The sequence below is a fragment of the Somniosus microcephalus genome, chromosome 11 (assembly GCF_052327205.1).
Source record: "Somniosus microcephalus isolate GS21.2 chromosome 11, FLI_Smic_1.0, whole genome shotgun sequence".
NCBI classification, from domain to species: Eukaryota; Metazoa; Chordata; class Chondrichthyes; order Squaliformes; family Somniosidae; genus Somniosus; species Somniosus microcephalus.
In genome coordinates, this window is record NC_140997.1 from 221,822,107 (window position 1) to 221,836,635 (window position 14,529).

The 14,529-nt window shown below is 48.5% G+C and overlaps 1 protein-coding gene across 2 annotated transcripts in view; it reads left to right on the plus strand.

The window, feature by feature from the left end:
* Positions 1–14,529, plus strand: part of LOC147111264 (ubiquitin-like modifier-activating enzyme 1) — a 316,654-nt gene that overhangs the window by 209,910 nt on the left and 92,215 nt on the right. For both annotated transcript variants that reach the window (XM_086002004.1, XM_086002003.1), the window contains exon 22: positions 9,999–10,190. In XM_086002004.1, the coding sequence (XP_085858130.1) occupies positions 9,999–10,190 (192 nt within the window). The remainder of the gene's footprint in view (positions 1–9,998; positions 10,191–14,529) is intronic.

Here is a 14,529-nt window from a genome sequence, read left to right on the forward strand (position 1 = left end):
GACCGTTTGCCGCACTGACCACTCGGAGCAAGCACTGCACTGCGCTACCAAATACCACAGGCTTGATTTTAGTCTCGTCCGCCCCCTCGTTCCGCTGACTCTCCATTACCGTTTACTGTGTTAGTGCGAACCTCCTTATGGGAAGGAAGGGAGCAGTGACCCCCCCCCCCCCCCCCCCCCCCCCCAGGCTGTGTGGTATCATCTCCGGTTGGCTGTATTCATTGAGGCCTGGGATGAGGTCATCTGACCTTTCAGCCACACATGGGGCTGGATTTTGATACTGGAGGCGTGTAGGAGGCGGGACTACAACTTTTGGGGTTGTAGTCCCGCCTCCATCGAGTTGTGGCCAACCCACTCGATTTTTACTTGATTGACCTTGTTGAGCCGGCTCAGCAGGCCAATTAAGGGCCACCCGGCAACAGGTGACATCACAGATTGACATTTCATCTGTCAAGCTTTTGACAGATGAAATATCAGCGTTTGACAGCTGTTTGAAGCTGTCAAACACTGACAATCTGTACACTAAGTTAATTCCTTCCTCTCAGGCTGATTTAGAGATCTCTCCAGAACAGAAAGCTGAATGCTGCAACTTTTGACAGCTCGCGGCCATTCTGCTTTCTGTGCCGGTGAGATGAGGGACTCCCGAGACCTGAAGGAAGGAAGGCTGTAAAGGTAAGTAAAACTTCTTTAAACACTTTACACACACCAAACACACTTACCTCTGCACTCATGCACCCATCACTCACCTGAACACCGGACATCTTGACCCCTCCAAGCCCTTCAGCCCGACGGCCCGCCTCGCTAACTTGGCGTGGTTTGGAGCCATCGGGAATCCCACATTTCAGGAATAAAAATAGGGATTAGGCTAAAAACTGCCTGTTAGCTACCTGTTAACAGGCAGTTAATTGGCACTAATCCCCTTCCTGCCTCGGGGAGGCGGGTCCCAGCGCAGGTCGGATACCCGCCTCCTGGGAAACTGGCATGGGGGCGGGTTGGGGGCGGGATGGGTTCGTGCCCCCCGATTTCACGATTTTAACCCCCCACACGCCTCCAATCCCGCCTCCACGACCAAATAAAAATCCTGGCCCTGTTGTCAGCCAGGGAAGCACACACAGAGTAAGGCATTGGGGATGGAATTGCATAATTACCTTGGTGCGGGAGGACGAGGGGGGAAATCCCTCGAAAAACTCTTTAGTAAGTTGCTAAAGGGATCTCTGTGTGGTTCATTTCTAGAAGATGGCAATCGCACATTGTGGGGGATGTGCTTTTGAACCTGGTATTAATGTAGAACCCCCCACTTCCATCCCAGCCACTCAGTCTGCTATCTCAACCTTGGTCATAAACCAAATAAAGGAATAGAGCAACAAAAAAAACAGACTGCGGGGCCCCTGGTCCCCATCAGGCAAATAATATTAACGAGTATTGATGGGAAAAGGAAATGGGCAGACATACGGCAACTGTGAATCCTGGGAAAGGTTACTTTCCCTTGTCTACTAACTGGCCCCTTAACCACAGCTGCGTTGAATCACTCAGTGCTTACAGTAACAGGATAAAGTTCAAGCAGAGATCCAGACTCTCCTCAGCTGTGAATGTTTCATTACAGACAAACTAATTCGTCAAATTAAATATCTGTTTTGTGCTCCAGAGCTGAGTGAGCCTTGCACTTCAGGTGCTCCCGAAACTGGAGCAACAAAAAGCTCCTCGACGACTGCTTTTGAAGTTGCCACTTTCCTGGAATTGTATAAAGAAAGACTTAAAGAAAGACTTGCATTTCTATAGCGCCTTTCACGACCACCGGACGTCTCAAAGCGCTTTACAGCCAATGAAGTACTTTTGAAGTGGAGTCATCGTTGCGCACAGCAAGCTCCCACAAACCGCAATGTGATAATGACCAGATAATCTGTTTTTGTTATGTTGGTTGAGGGATAAATATTGGCCAGGACATCGGAGATAACTCCCCTGCTCTTCTTCGAAATAGTGCCATGGGATCTTTTACGTCCACCTGAGAGAGCAGACGGGACCTCAGTTTAACGTCTCATCCAAATTATGGCTCGACTCTGCCCTCGGCCCGTGCTGCCCGCTGCTGTCTTTGTCCTTTTCCACCATCTCCATCCTGTTCTTTGCTCCGCAATTTTCTGCCTCTTCCTGCGCTCTTTTCTCCTTCCATTCATCAGCTGTGTCCTCCGCCTGCTTCGCTTCTCTGGCCGCTCCACTCACACCTCCTGCTCCTGCTCCCATCTCCTCATCACTCAAGGGGCTTCCTTCTGCCTCACACTCACAACAGGTGGGGCCTTTGTGAAACACCCCACAGCTCTCCACCTTGCAGCTCCGAGCGATGTGTCCAGACTCGCCGCAGTTATAACAGTACAAGTCTGGACAGTTTCTTACAAGATGGTCGTGTCCAAGACAAGAATAACAAACCTTCACATGGTTATCATGCAGTACCCAGAAGTACTGCACCCCTTCCATTGTCTCGAATTTCATGCTATACAGCAATGACTTCACCCCCTCTGGGAACTGTACCTTTACATAATGGATTCCATCTGCTACCTGCGTTCCTGGATAGTACAAAGATGGGTAGGAAAGCAAGTTGTGCAGAGGACTCAAAAGAATCTGCAAAGGGATATAGACAGGCTAAGTGAGTGGGCAAACATTTGGCAGATGGAGTATAATGTGAGAAAGTGCGAGGTTATCCACTTTGGCAGGAAAAATAAAAAAGTAAATTATGATTTAAATGGAGAGAGATTACAAAATGCTACAGTTCAGAGGAACCTGGAGGTCCTTGTGCATGAAACACAAAAAGTTAGCTTGCAGGTACAGCAAGTAATCAAAAAGGCAAATGGAATGTTGGCCTTTATTTCAAGGGAGTTGAAGTATAAAAGCAGGGATGTCCTGCTACAACTGTACAGGACTGCATACAGTTTTGGTCTCCTTATTTAAGGAAGGATATATTTGCATTGGAGGCAGTTCAGAGACAATTCACTCGGTTGATTCCTGAGATGAGGGGGTTGACTTATGAAGAAAGGTTGAGCAGGTTGGGCCTATACTCATTGGAATTTAGAAGAATGAGAGGTGATCTTATTGAAATGTATAAGATACTGAGGGGGCTCGACAAGGTAGATGCAGAGAGGATGTTTCCCCTCGTGGGGAAATCTAGAACTCGGGGGCATAGTTTCAGAATAAAGGGTCGCCCTTTTAGAACTGAGGTGAGGAGGAATTTCTTCTCTCAGAGGGTCGTAAATCTGTGGAATTCTCTGCCCCAGAGAGCCGTGGAGGCTGGGTCATTAAATACATTTAAGGTGGAGAGAGACAGATTTTTGTAAGATAAGGGAGTGAAGGGTTATGGGGAGCGGGCAGGGAAGTGGCTTTGAGCCCAAGATCAGCCATGATCTTATTGAATGGTGGAGCAGGCTCGAGGGGCCAAGTGGCCTATTCCTGCTCCTATTTCTTATGTTCTTATGTATCTCCTCTTTATTGCCGAGCAAATTTAACTTTTTTATTAGCTCATCACCCTCAATATAAACCAGCAGGTTTAAGAATAAGACCACCACCTCTTCAGAATATAGCAGAGATACTTCCAAGAACTCATCTCCAACCTTCAAACTCAGTAACAGTCTTTCCACCTCCTCTCGGCCACTGACCGTCACCTCGAACCCAACATTCGGCTTTGGTCGGCAGGCAAAGCAGCTTCCCTCACCGCAGTCCTCATGTACCACTTGGATAATATCCCAAGCTCGTATCTCCTTATCCTCGCACTGAACCACCACCGTGTTTTCTTTTCCAAACCTGGGGTCCCGGCCCAAATCTTTGGGTCTTTTTTTCTCCCTTCCCCCAACATTTTCTCCCCTGATTAAATTCATCCTGGGAGCATTGTCCTCCGAGGGGCCATCTGGCTGCTGTTTTAAGGACCAAAGAGGCCCTAAAACCTGAACAAAAAACCACCACCAACTTTTTACAAACCCACTCCAACTCCCTGCAGTAATCAAGCAGCCAGCAGCACCTGCTCACTCCTTGCCCCTCCCACCTAGAGAGTGCGACCCACTGAGCCACAGCTGACACTCAAGATACAGAATATAGAAGGATACAGCACAGACGGAGGCCATTCAGTCCATCGTGCCTGTGCCGGCTCTTTAGTAGAGCTATCCAATTAGTCACACTCTGTTAAAAAAAAACACACAGACAGACACACTGAGCAGACGAGGCCTTTTCCTCAGGCTGCGTATCTACATGTCTGTTGGATTACTCGGGAATATTTTCTGCTGATCTAACTATAGAAGGCCCTGGACATGGGAGGACTTGATGTTTTTCTTGTTCCACTATCTGATATAGTTGTCAGCTCGGCAGAAAAGTATCACCCTCCAGTTCCCCAACCTGACCAGAATGGGGACAGTCCCACACAAACGGCCAGCCGGTCAGGATGCCACCGCAGAGCAGCAGAGTATTAAGATGCCTGACGTAAGAAAACTATTAGGCACTTGGTCAGAGTAATAAACAAGGCTTTAATCGACTGTTTCACAACATGGAAGTCTAGTTATCCTTCACTAGTTCCTGTTTACAAAATGTCCCTGAGCAAGCTGGGCCTGTACCCGAGTATTTATACTCTCCCTGGACAGCGCCACCAGCAGGCCGCCCAATATATTTCAGAAGTCATTTCTACATGAATGGCACAATTTATGACGACTGCCTATTTTATTGAGCATCATTTTTGTTCCATGTAGGCCTACTTGAGTAGAGCACTGAAATTAGCTTATTCTAAAATGCCACATTGCAGTCGCTGTAAAACCCCACAGCTTCCCGCAGGCTATTTTCTAACCAATACCGTGAGATCGGATGAGACGCTAACCCGAGGCCCCCGGGCGTCTGCCCTCTCAGGTGGACATAAAAGATCCCATGGGCACTATTTCGAAGAAGAGCAGGGGGAGTTGCCTCCGGTGTGCCGGCCAATGGTTGTCCCTCATCCAATATCATTAAAAACAGATTACCTGGTCATCATATCATTGCTGTTTGTGGGACCTTGCTGTGTGCAAATTGGCTGCCTCGTTTCCCACATTGCAAGAGTGACCACGCTTCAAAAAGTACTTCATTGGCTGTGAAGCGCTTTGGGACGTTCTGAGGTTGGGAAAGGTGCTACATAAATGCAAGTTCTTTTACTGTGCGAGTGTGAAGACTGACAGCGAAGGTGTTTACAGCTCCAACTCAAATAGGGGTAGGGGTGAGGATGTGTAAGGAGGCAAGCCTCATCTATCTGGCGGCACACTGAGATGAGCCCAAGCCCGAATGATCTATTCCCACCGGCTTCAGCACATGCCCAGTGCTGCGCCGTGCTTCAGTCAGATGATGTCACCCAGAAACTGTACCCACTGGAGGCTAACTGGGCTGGGCCAGACACGGCAGTCCCACCTACAGTTACTAACCTGGATGACACAGGAACAAGGATGTCTTGCTGCAGTTGTACAGGGCCTTGGTGAGACCACATCTTGAGTATTGTGTGCAGTTTTGGTCGCCTTATCTGAGGAAGGATGTTCTTGCCATGGAAGGAGTTCAGCGAAGATTCACCAGGCTGATACCTGGGATGGCAGGAATGACGTATGAGGAGAGACTGGGTCGATTGGGCTTATACTCGCTGGAGTTTAGAAGAATGAGAGGGGATCTCATTGAAACGTATAAAATTCTGACAGGACTGGACAGACTAGATGCAGGAAGGATGTTCCCGATGGTTGGGGAGTCCAGAACCAGGGGTCACAGTCTAAGGATAAGGGGTAAGCCATTTAGGACAGAAATGAGGAGGAATTTCTTCACCCAGAGTGGTGAACCTGTGGAATTCTCTACCACAGAAGGCAGTAGAGGCCAATTCATTAAATATATTCAAGAAGGAGTTGGATATATATTTCTTAAGGCTAAAGGGATCAAGGGATATGGGGAGAAAGCAGGGACAGGGTACTGAGTTTGGATGATCAGCCATGATCGCATTGAATGGCGGAGCAGGCTCGAGGGGCCGAATGGCCTACTCCTGCTCCTATCTTCTATGTTTCTATGACACAAGTCTTTTAATCTTTGAATAAGTATAACACCTACTGTTCTTTTTTGTCACAACTCCTGCCAAAATTGAAACGTCTTAATAATCTGGTGCAGAGATGCAGGCACAGTCCCCACAGCACATTTTTGCTTTGAAAGCATTAACATTAATTAGTTTTTTTTCCGCAATCTTTTCAAATTACCAGTTGATTTCCCTTGGGGTTGCTCATTAAGAGAAATAAATTGGTCTGTCTTCTGCTTTAACTGTCTCTGCTTGTCTCTCGCCTTCTAATTATTTCCATCTCCATCACTTTCTTTATGTGTGCCTTCCTCTCTGTCTCGCTATTTCTCTTTCTTTGCATGCTTCCATTGGGATTAGGTCTTGACTTAGTGCCATAACAACAACAACAACTTGTATTTATATAGCACCTTTAACGTAGTAAAACGTCCCAAGGTGCTTCACAGGAGTATTTTAAGACAAAAAATTTGACACCGATCCACATAAGGATAAATTAGGGCAGGTGACCAAAAACTTGGTCAAAGAGGTAGGTTTTAAGGAGCGTCTTAAAAAAGGAAAGAGGTAGCGAGGCAGAGAAGTTTAGACGGAATTCCAGAGCTTAGGGCCGAGGCAACAGAAGACACGGCCACCAAAGGTTGAGCAATTATAATCAGGGATGCTCAAGACGCCAGAATTAGAGGAGCGCAGATATCTCGGGGGTGGGGTGGTTGTGGGGCTGAAGGAGATTACAGAGATAGGGAGGGGTCGAGGCCATGGAGGGATTTGAAAACAATGATGAGAATTTTGAAATCGAGGCGTTGCTTAACCGGGAGCCAATGTAGGTCAGCGAGCACAGGGGTGATGGGTGAACGGGACTTGGTGCGAGTTAGGACACGGGCAGCCGAGTTTTGGATGACCTCAAGTTTCCGTGGGGTGGAATGTGGGAGGCCGGCCAGGAGTGCGTTGGAATAGTCAAGTCTAGGGTTAACAAAGTAACATAGTGTAAAACGGGTGATAGCAAGTCGGCAGCCCATTTTATGTCTCTCCCAATTTTTATATCCATTAACTTCGGGCTGCCGACTCGCTGTCAACCATTTTACACTAGCGCACAAAGTGCAGCTCTGCCCCATCGTCTCCGTATCTCCTGTTTGTCTGTTTCTGTTCTAATTTGTTCTCTTTCCCCCTTTTGTAAGTCACTCCTCAGTTGGTAGCAGTCTTGCCTCTGAGTCAGAAGGTTGTGGGTTCAAGTTCTACTCCAGAGACTTGAGCACAGAATCTAGGCTGACACTCTGGTGAATGCTACATTAAACCGAGGCCCCCGTCTGCTCTCTCGGGTGGTCGTAAAAGATCCCACGGCACTGTTTCGAAGAAGAGCAGGGTTCTCCTGGGGAGAGAAATAGGGAGACCGAAAGAAAGGATGACATACATAAAGAAAGAGATGGAGATGGAAATAATTAGGCGAGAGACAAGCAGAGACAATTATAGCAGAAGACAGACCTATTTATTTTTGTTAATGAGCGACCCCATGGGAAATCAACTGGTAATTTTAAAAGATTGTTAAAAATAGCCCTAGCCAATATTAAAATAAACAGATTATCTGGTCATTATCACACTGCTGTTTGTGGGAACTTGCTGTGCACAAATTGGCTGCCGCATTTCTTACATTACAATAGTGACTACACTTGGAAAAATATTTAATTTGCTGTAAAGCGCTTTGGGAACGTCCCGAAAGGTCGTGAAAGGCACTTTATAAATACAAGTATGTCTGTGTGTCTTCTGTATGCCTCCTCACTGTATGCCTTTCACAAACGTTTTTTCTCCCTGTATCTCTTTCTCTTTCTGTATTTCTTTCACACTCACTCCCTTTCTTACTTCCCACTGAGGCAGACTCTGGGTTACCTCAATGGGGACGCGTTGGGGGCGGGACTGCTGGTTGTCGGGTTTCAGTCCCGCCCCCAATGACGTCCAGCCAACCCACGCTATTTTCCCTTGATTGACCTTGTTAAGCCCGCCCTGCGGGCTTAGCCGGCCAATTAAGGGAAAGCCGGTGACAGAGGACGTCAGCGTATGACATTTTAGTTGTCGAGAATTTTTGACAGATGAATTGTCAGCGTTTGACAGCTTTGAGAACCTGTTAAACATTGACAGTCTCTGTTCTAAGGTGAGCCCTTGCACAAAGACTCACCAAAACCTCTTTCCTCAGCAGACTACAGCTGACATTTCGACCCCTCTCGCCCCTGCTGACCCTGGCGCGGTTCGCAGCCGTCGGGAAGCCCGCACTTGCAGGGGTAAAATGGAGATTATCCTCTTAACTGCTTGTTAACTGCCTGTTAACAGGCAGTTAAATGGCTGTAACCCCCTTCCTGCCTCAAGGAGATGGGTCCCTGCGCGAGTTGGGGGCCTGCCTCCCGGGAAGATGGCACAGAGGCGGGTTGGGAGCGGGTTCGGTCCCCGCTCCCAGTTTCTGCCATTTTCCCGGCAGTCCCGCCTCCATACCCGCCTCCCCAGGGCTGGGAAAATTCCCCCTCAGCTCTGATAGCTGCAGAAGTTGGTCCATGTGTACAAAGTTAAGAGCAGTAGCAGATTCAGGGCAGGGGTCCAAGTAGAGATGGAGCAGGAGCCCGGAGGGAGGGAGTGGGGATCCGGGGAGAGAGGGAGTGAGCCGCAGGTAGGGAGGGAGCACGGGCAAAGGTAGGGAAGAAGCTGGGCCAAAGAGGGTGCGGTGGCCAAGATAGGGAGGGAGTGGGGGGCCGGGTATGGAGGGAGAGGGGCTCAGGTAGGGAGGGAGGGGGGCCTCCGCTAGGGAGGGAGCGGAGACCAAGGTAGGCAGACAGTGGGGGGCCGGGTATGGAGGGAGCAGGGGCTCAGGTAGGGAGGGAGAGTGGGCTCAGGTAGGGAGGGAGCGTGGGCTCAGGTAGGGAGGGAGCGTGGGCCTCAGGTAGGGAGTGAGAGTGACCTCGGGTAGGGAGGGAGAGTGGGCTCAGGTAGGGAGGGAGCGGGGCTCAGGTAGGGAGGGAGCGGGGCCTTAGGGAGGGAGCGGGGCCTCAGGTAGGGAGGGAGAGTGGCCTCAGGTAGGGAGGGCGAGTGGGCTCAGGTAGGGAGGGAGCGGGGCCTCAGGTAGGGAGGGAGAGTGGCCTCAGGTAGGGAGGGAGCGGGGGCTCAGGTAGGGACGGAGCGGGGCCTCAGGTAGGGACGGAGCGGAAGCCAGGGGATGCCTGGACGAAAACAGGGAGGCTTTTGCCCTTGAGTTGCTGCTAAAAGAGAGTGGGCGGTCAGAGCTTGCTTCTGTTGCTGATATTCTCCACAATTATACCCCTAGAGAAATGTAACATTGTCTGGCTCCAACTAATACACAAATCCCGTTGTGTGCAATAGTTGTGAACAACAAGTCCTAGGTCACTTTCACAATGGAATGAAAATCAAAAGAATAAAAAAGAAAGACTTGCATTTCTATAGCGTCTTTCACCACCTCAGGACATCCCAAAGCGCTTTACAGCCAATTATGCACTTTTGAAGTGTAGTCACTATATTGTGATATAGGAAACATGGAACCAATTTGTGCACAGCAAGCTCCCACAAACAGCAATGTGATAATGACCAAATAATCTGATTTTTTGGGGGGTTGTTGGTTGAGGGATAAATATTGGCCCAGGACACCGGGGATAACTCCCCTGCTCTTCTTTGTAATAGTGCCATGGGATCTTTTACATCCACCTGAGAGTTCGGACGGGACCTCAATTTAACGTCTCATCCAAAAGATGGCACCTCTGACAGTGCAGCACTCCCTCAGCACTGCACTGGAGCATCAGCTTAGATTTTGTGCCCAGGTTTCTGGAGTGGGGACTTGAACCCACAACCTTCTGACTCAGAGGCGAGAGTGCAGCCCACTGAGCCAGGGCCAACACACATAAATGACCGGTAGAGTATATCATTTAACACTACAGGCAGACTCTTTTAACCTTTGTTTCATTATTTTGTGTGACAGAGCAAACTGATTGCCGGAAGGATCATCCCCGCCATCGCCACCACCACGGCTGCAGTCGTCGGCCTGGTGTGTTTGGAGCTCTACAAGGTCGTGCAGGGTCGCAGGCCGAAAAGAGCCTACAGGAACGGCTTCATCAACTTGGCCGTGCCTCTCTTTGCTTTCTCTGAGCCGATGCGTGCTGTCCCACAGAAGGTAAGTGAGCCAGTCTCACCCTGTCCAAGCCCAGGCCTGAGGTGTGACAAACACCTCGCCATCTGCCGCAGAGCACTTGCCTGCTGGGCCCTCGCTGAGCTATTCTTCACACCTTGAGTATCCAGGAAGGGAATCAGTCCTACGGCTGAGCTTGTTAAATCCAAGCTCTTTGACACAATTTCCAACTGAGCATCGAGGGACTCCCCTTACAATGAGTACAAGAGCAGCTCTGATTCAACTTTACGCTATCATACCACACACGTTGCTATCATGTGGCAGAATGCCGTGTGCCAGAAAGGTATCATCGGGATGCTGCTAATTCCACCCTTATTAGCAGGCTGTTTCTAGGCAACTCTGAAGCTCGCGTGGCTTCAGACAGCCACCAGCACACAGCCCATCCTGACACAAATAGATACAAATCCCAGAACTGGAGATGGGAGGATCTGAGCCTGTGGGAGAACCGCAGAAATAGGAGCAGCAGCAAACCATACGACCCCCTCAAGCCATTCATGTAAGATCACGGCTGGAGTATCTTTGGTGAAAGATTGATCTCTGTTGTTCGATCGCTGTGCAATTTCCGGGGGTTGCGGGTTATGCTTTTGTCCATCACACTTATAATCGCCCTCACCGTTCGGCGTGGATAGAAACATAGAAACATAGAAGATAGGAGCAGGAGGAGGCCATTCGGCCCCTCGAGCCTGTTCCGCCATTTAATGAGATCATGGCTGATCATCCAAACTCAGTACCCTGTCCCTGCTTTCTCCCCATATCCCTTGATCCCTTTAGCCTTAAGAAATATATCTAACTCCTTCTTGAATATATTTAATGAATTGGCCTCAACGGCCTTCTGTGGTAGAGAATTCCACAGGTTCACCACTCTCTGGGTGAAGAAATTCCTCCTCATCTCTGTCCTAAATGGCCTACCCCTTATCCTTAGACTGTGACCCCTGGTTCTGGACTCCCCCGCCATCGGGAACACCCTTCCTGCATCTAGTCTGTCTAGTCCTGTTAGAATTTTATAAGTTTCAATGAGATCCCCTCTCATTCTTCTAAACTCTAGCAAATATAAGCCTAATCGACTCAATCTCTCTTCATACATCATTCCTGCCATCCCAGGTATCAGTCTGGCAAGGCCTCATCTAAGGAGGCACTAATTTTAGAAGAGGAATTTACTTCCAACTTTTATCCTTAATGGGACATTGAAGAAATTAAGCTAGTGAGGCCATGTTAAAATAGTGTCAAACTGAAGATACTATGGGGGCAAAATTCGGTATCGCCCCATTTGGGGCGCAATTATCAGCCGGGCGCAAAGTTCAGCGCCTGGTGCTAATTATCGCCTCCAACTGCAAACTTGGCTTCTATCGCCCCTGGAGGTGATTTGAGCGCTAAATCAGGCGCTACACACCTCTCTTAAGGCACTAACGCCGAGGAGCGAGGCGCTACCTCAAAGCGCTGGCGAAGCTCATGTGATGTCAGTGAGCAATGGAACACAGACACACTGGCGCCGGCCAGTTCTTAAAGGGAAGGGTCGATCTTGCTCTCCATCCACACCCTGCTCATTGCAGCCTTGAATCTCGGCCTGGAGAGACCTGTACATCAAATCTGCTGGAAAGAACAATGGAGAGGCCCAGGGAAAGAGCTCAGAGTGCAGCCCCCATAGTCTCTTCTAAATCGATGCAAGGAAGGTCAAATCAAAATGAACCTGCAAAGTGCTGCTCAGTACTCAAAACTCCTTCACACAGCGTTGAATCTCTCCAGAAGTCTCTCTCTCTCTCAGAATGCGTGGTGCAAAAATGTCGCTGACAAAAAAAGGCAGGAAGTGGCTGCCCTTAAATAGCGCTCCCCCGGTCCCTTCCCGACTGCAAAACACTCCCTTCAACCTGTCGTTGCTAGCGGCAGGCGGTAAGGCAGGGGTGCCACTCAATATCCGGTCGGGGGCGCTAGCGGAGCGTTGCACGCTCGACTGACGTCACGATCTGCACGCGCAGGAGATCGTGGCGGTAGTGTTTAGCGCTGCCGCAAAATGTCTGGTCAATTTCGCGAGCGGCGCAAACATCACCGCGCCCGGGCGCTAGTTGCTTTGCGCCCCTCTTAGGGCGCTAACGGGAGGCGCAAAGCAACCGAACTTTTCCCCCTATACCTGAAAAAGGATACCCCTTTTGAATAATCAATAAATCTGTTGCATTTAACAATAAGCGCTCCACCACACTAACAATACTTACTCATTTTATTACAACAGTAACAGTATCGACACTTTGGGGGGCAGATTTGATAAGCGTCACCGTGTATCGCCCTTCCGTTGCTTCAGCACTGCAATTTCCCCATGGGACATCAGGGTAGCACCTTTCTAGACCCTTTATCAAGACTACATCATAAAGTTATACAAAATGTAAAAAGATTCCTCCCCAACAATCAATCCCGGTGGTATCGAAAAAAGCCAACGCAATAAAGGCCTGGGGCCTTCTTGTCTCTATAGCAGTGTAATATAGTTGGTGGAAGTGTAAAGTCTGTGGGTTGTTTAGTTAATTAATACACAGACTACCAGAGTAACTTAAAACAGGACTTTACTATTCGAAGGTCAGGGCGAATCTGCCCAATAAATCCTGACACAACACTTATATACTGGTGTGGTCACCGTCGGTATTACAGTATACAGAAGCCAAACAAAGTAGTGCCACACCTAAAATAGTTCTCTTAAAGGTGAACGGTTACATACAATAGTTCTCTTAAAGGTAGATGGGTACATACACTACAATCCTCCCTTTTTAGCTTACAACATACTTATTCCCCATTAAACATAACATATAATCAACTTCATGTAAAACAATTCACAGATATAGTCTCTGCGGGAAACAGTTCACAGATTCAGTCTCTGGTCTTGACTCGGTCCGAACAACATCTCTGTGGTGTAGCCGGTTCACATTTCTAGCGTGACTCATCCAATAGTCTTTCCCTTGGCTTAACAGCTTGAACTTCCGTCCTGCTGAACCAGCAGTGCTGACTTTTACAAACAGCTGGACTGCCTTGGTAATTTTTCCTACTTTCCAACTGATTTGGCCCCCTTCGTAGGGCCCACGTGCATGATCTGATAGAGGTGATAATGATTTCGATGGTTATCGTCTTCTGCTTCGTCTTTTTCTTTTCTGCTTCTTGGAGACTCTCGGGGCTCCCTTATCCGCTGCCAGCTGTAGCGCCACCATCTCCCTATGTTCCTTAGACTTTAAGTGCTTCATCCTGATTTCTGCACTTTGGGAGTTTTCATCACAAGCTGGGCAGACCAAGTCATCGTAATATTCCGTGTCACTCAACAGGTCATGGTAATATTCGGTGTCGTCCTGAGCTAGTCTAGCGAGAGGGCCTGCTACTTCTTCCTTACCCAACTGGACGTTAGCCGACTGTTGTTCCCTCCCTAGACATCTTTCCTGAAGAGACTTCTTCATGCGTTCATATTCATCCCGCTCTTCCTGGGTTTCCTGCCAATCCTTCACTAATGACCTCATTTGTGATTCCAATACTTCCCCTTCCATCGGGGATTGATTGATCGGGCTATTCAATCCTTCTACTGGAGCAGCTGTTTCAACATTCTGTAGTTCACATTGACGTGATTCAGCGTACTTTCGGCAGCCCCGTAAAATCTGTGTTGCAACCTCAACTATTTCCCAAACTTTTGAGAGCTCCGAACCCCTTCCCTTTGAAGATTGAAGCTCGTGTTCAAATGGTTCCCATTGCAGAGTCTTGTCTCTCAGCATATGAAGGAGTTGGCTGACTGTTAACTCTTCCACGGGGACCCTGTGGATCAGAGTCTTCTCCATTTCATCCACCTTTTCCTCCAATGCTTTCACCTTTTTTTCCTCTTGTACTTTGGCTTTAAGCGCTCGGAGAAGTTGCGCCTTGATGCTCTCTAGCTCATGTTCAGGGGCCATTCTTACAGTCTCTGTGTTTCTTACAGTTGCCTTTTCTTTCACTGAAAGAATTCCCAGTTGAATCTGTTCTTCAAGTTGTTGAACCTCGGTCATTGCCGCCTCATATTTGTCTTGGGTTTCCTTCAATATTTTTATGAGTTCTTGGACATCTTGACTTTCATGTTCTGCCATGTCTTTCACCTCTAATTTCTCATCAATGGATGGAACTTCTACCGATGAGTCTGTCTTGGCCTTGAGCTCATCAAGAATTTCCTGCAGCCTTTGGACTTCTTGCTCATGTTTAACCTTTAGTTGCTCATATGCTTCCACTGAAACTAGCTTTTCGGAGGTTGCCGAGTTAACCCCCTCCAGGATTGTAGCCTGGGCCTGTTCATACTGTTCCTTCAACTTCTCAAACTCTGCTTGTAAGGAGTCGT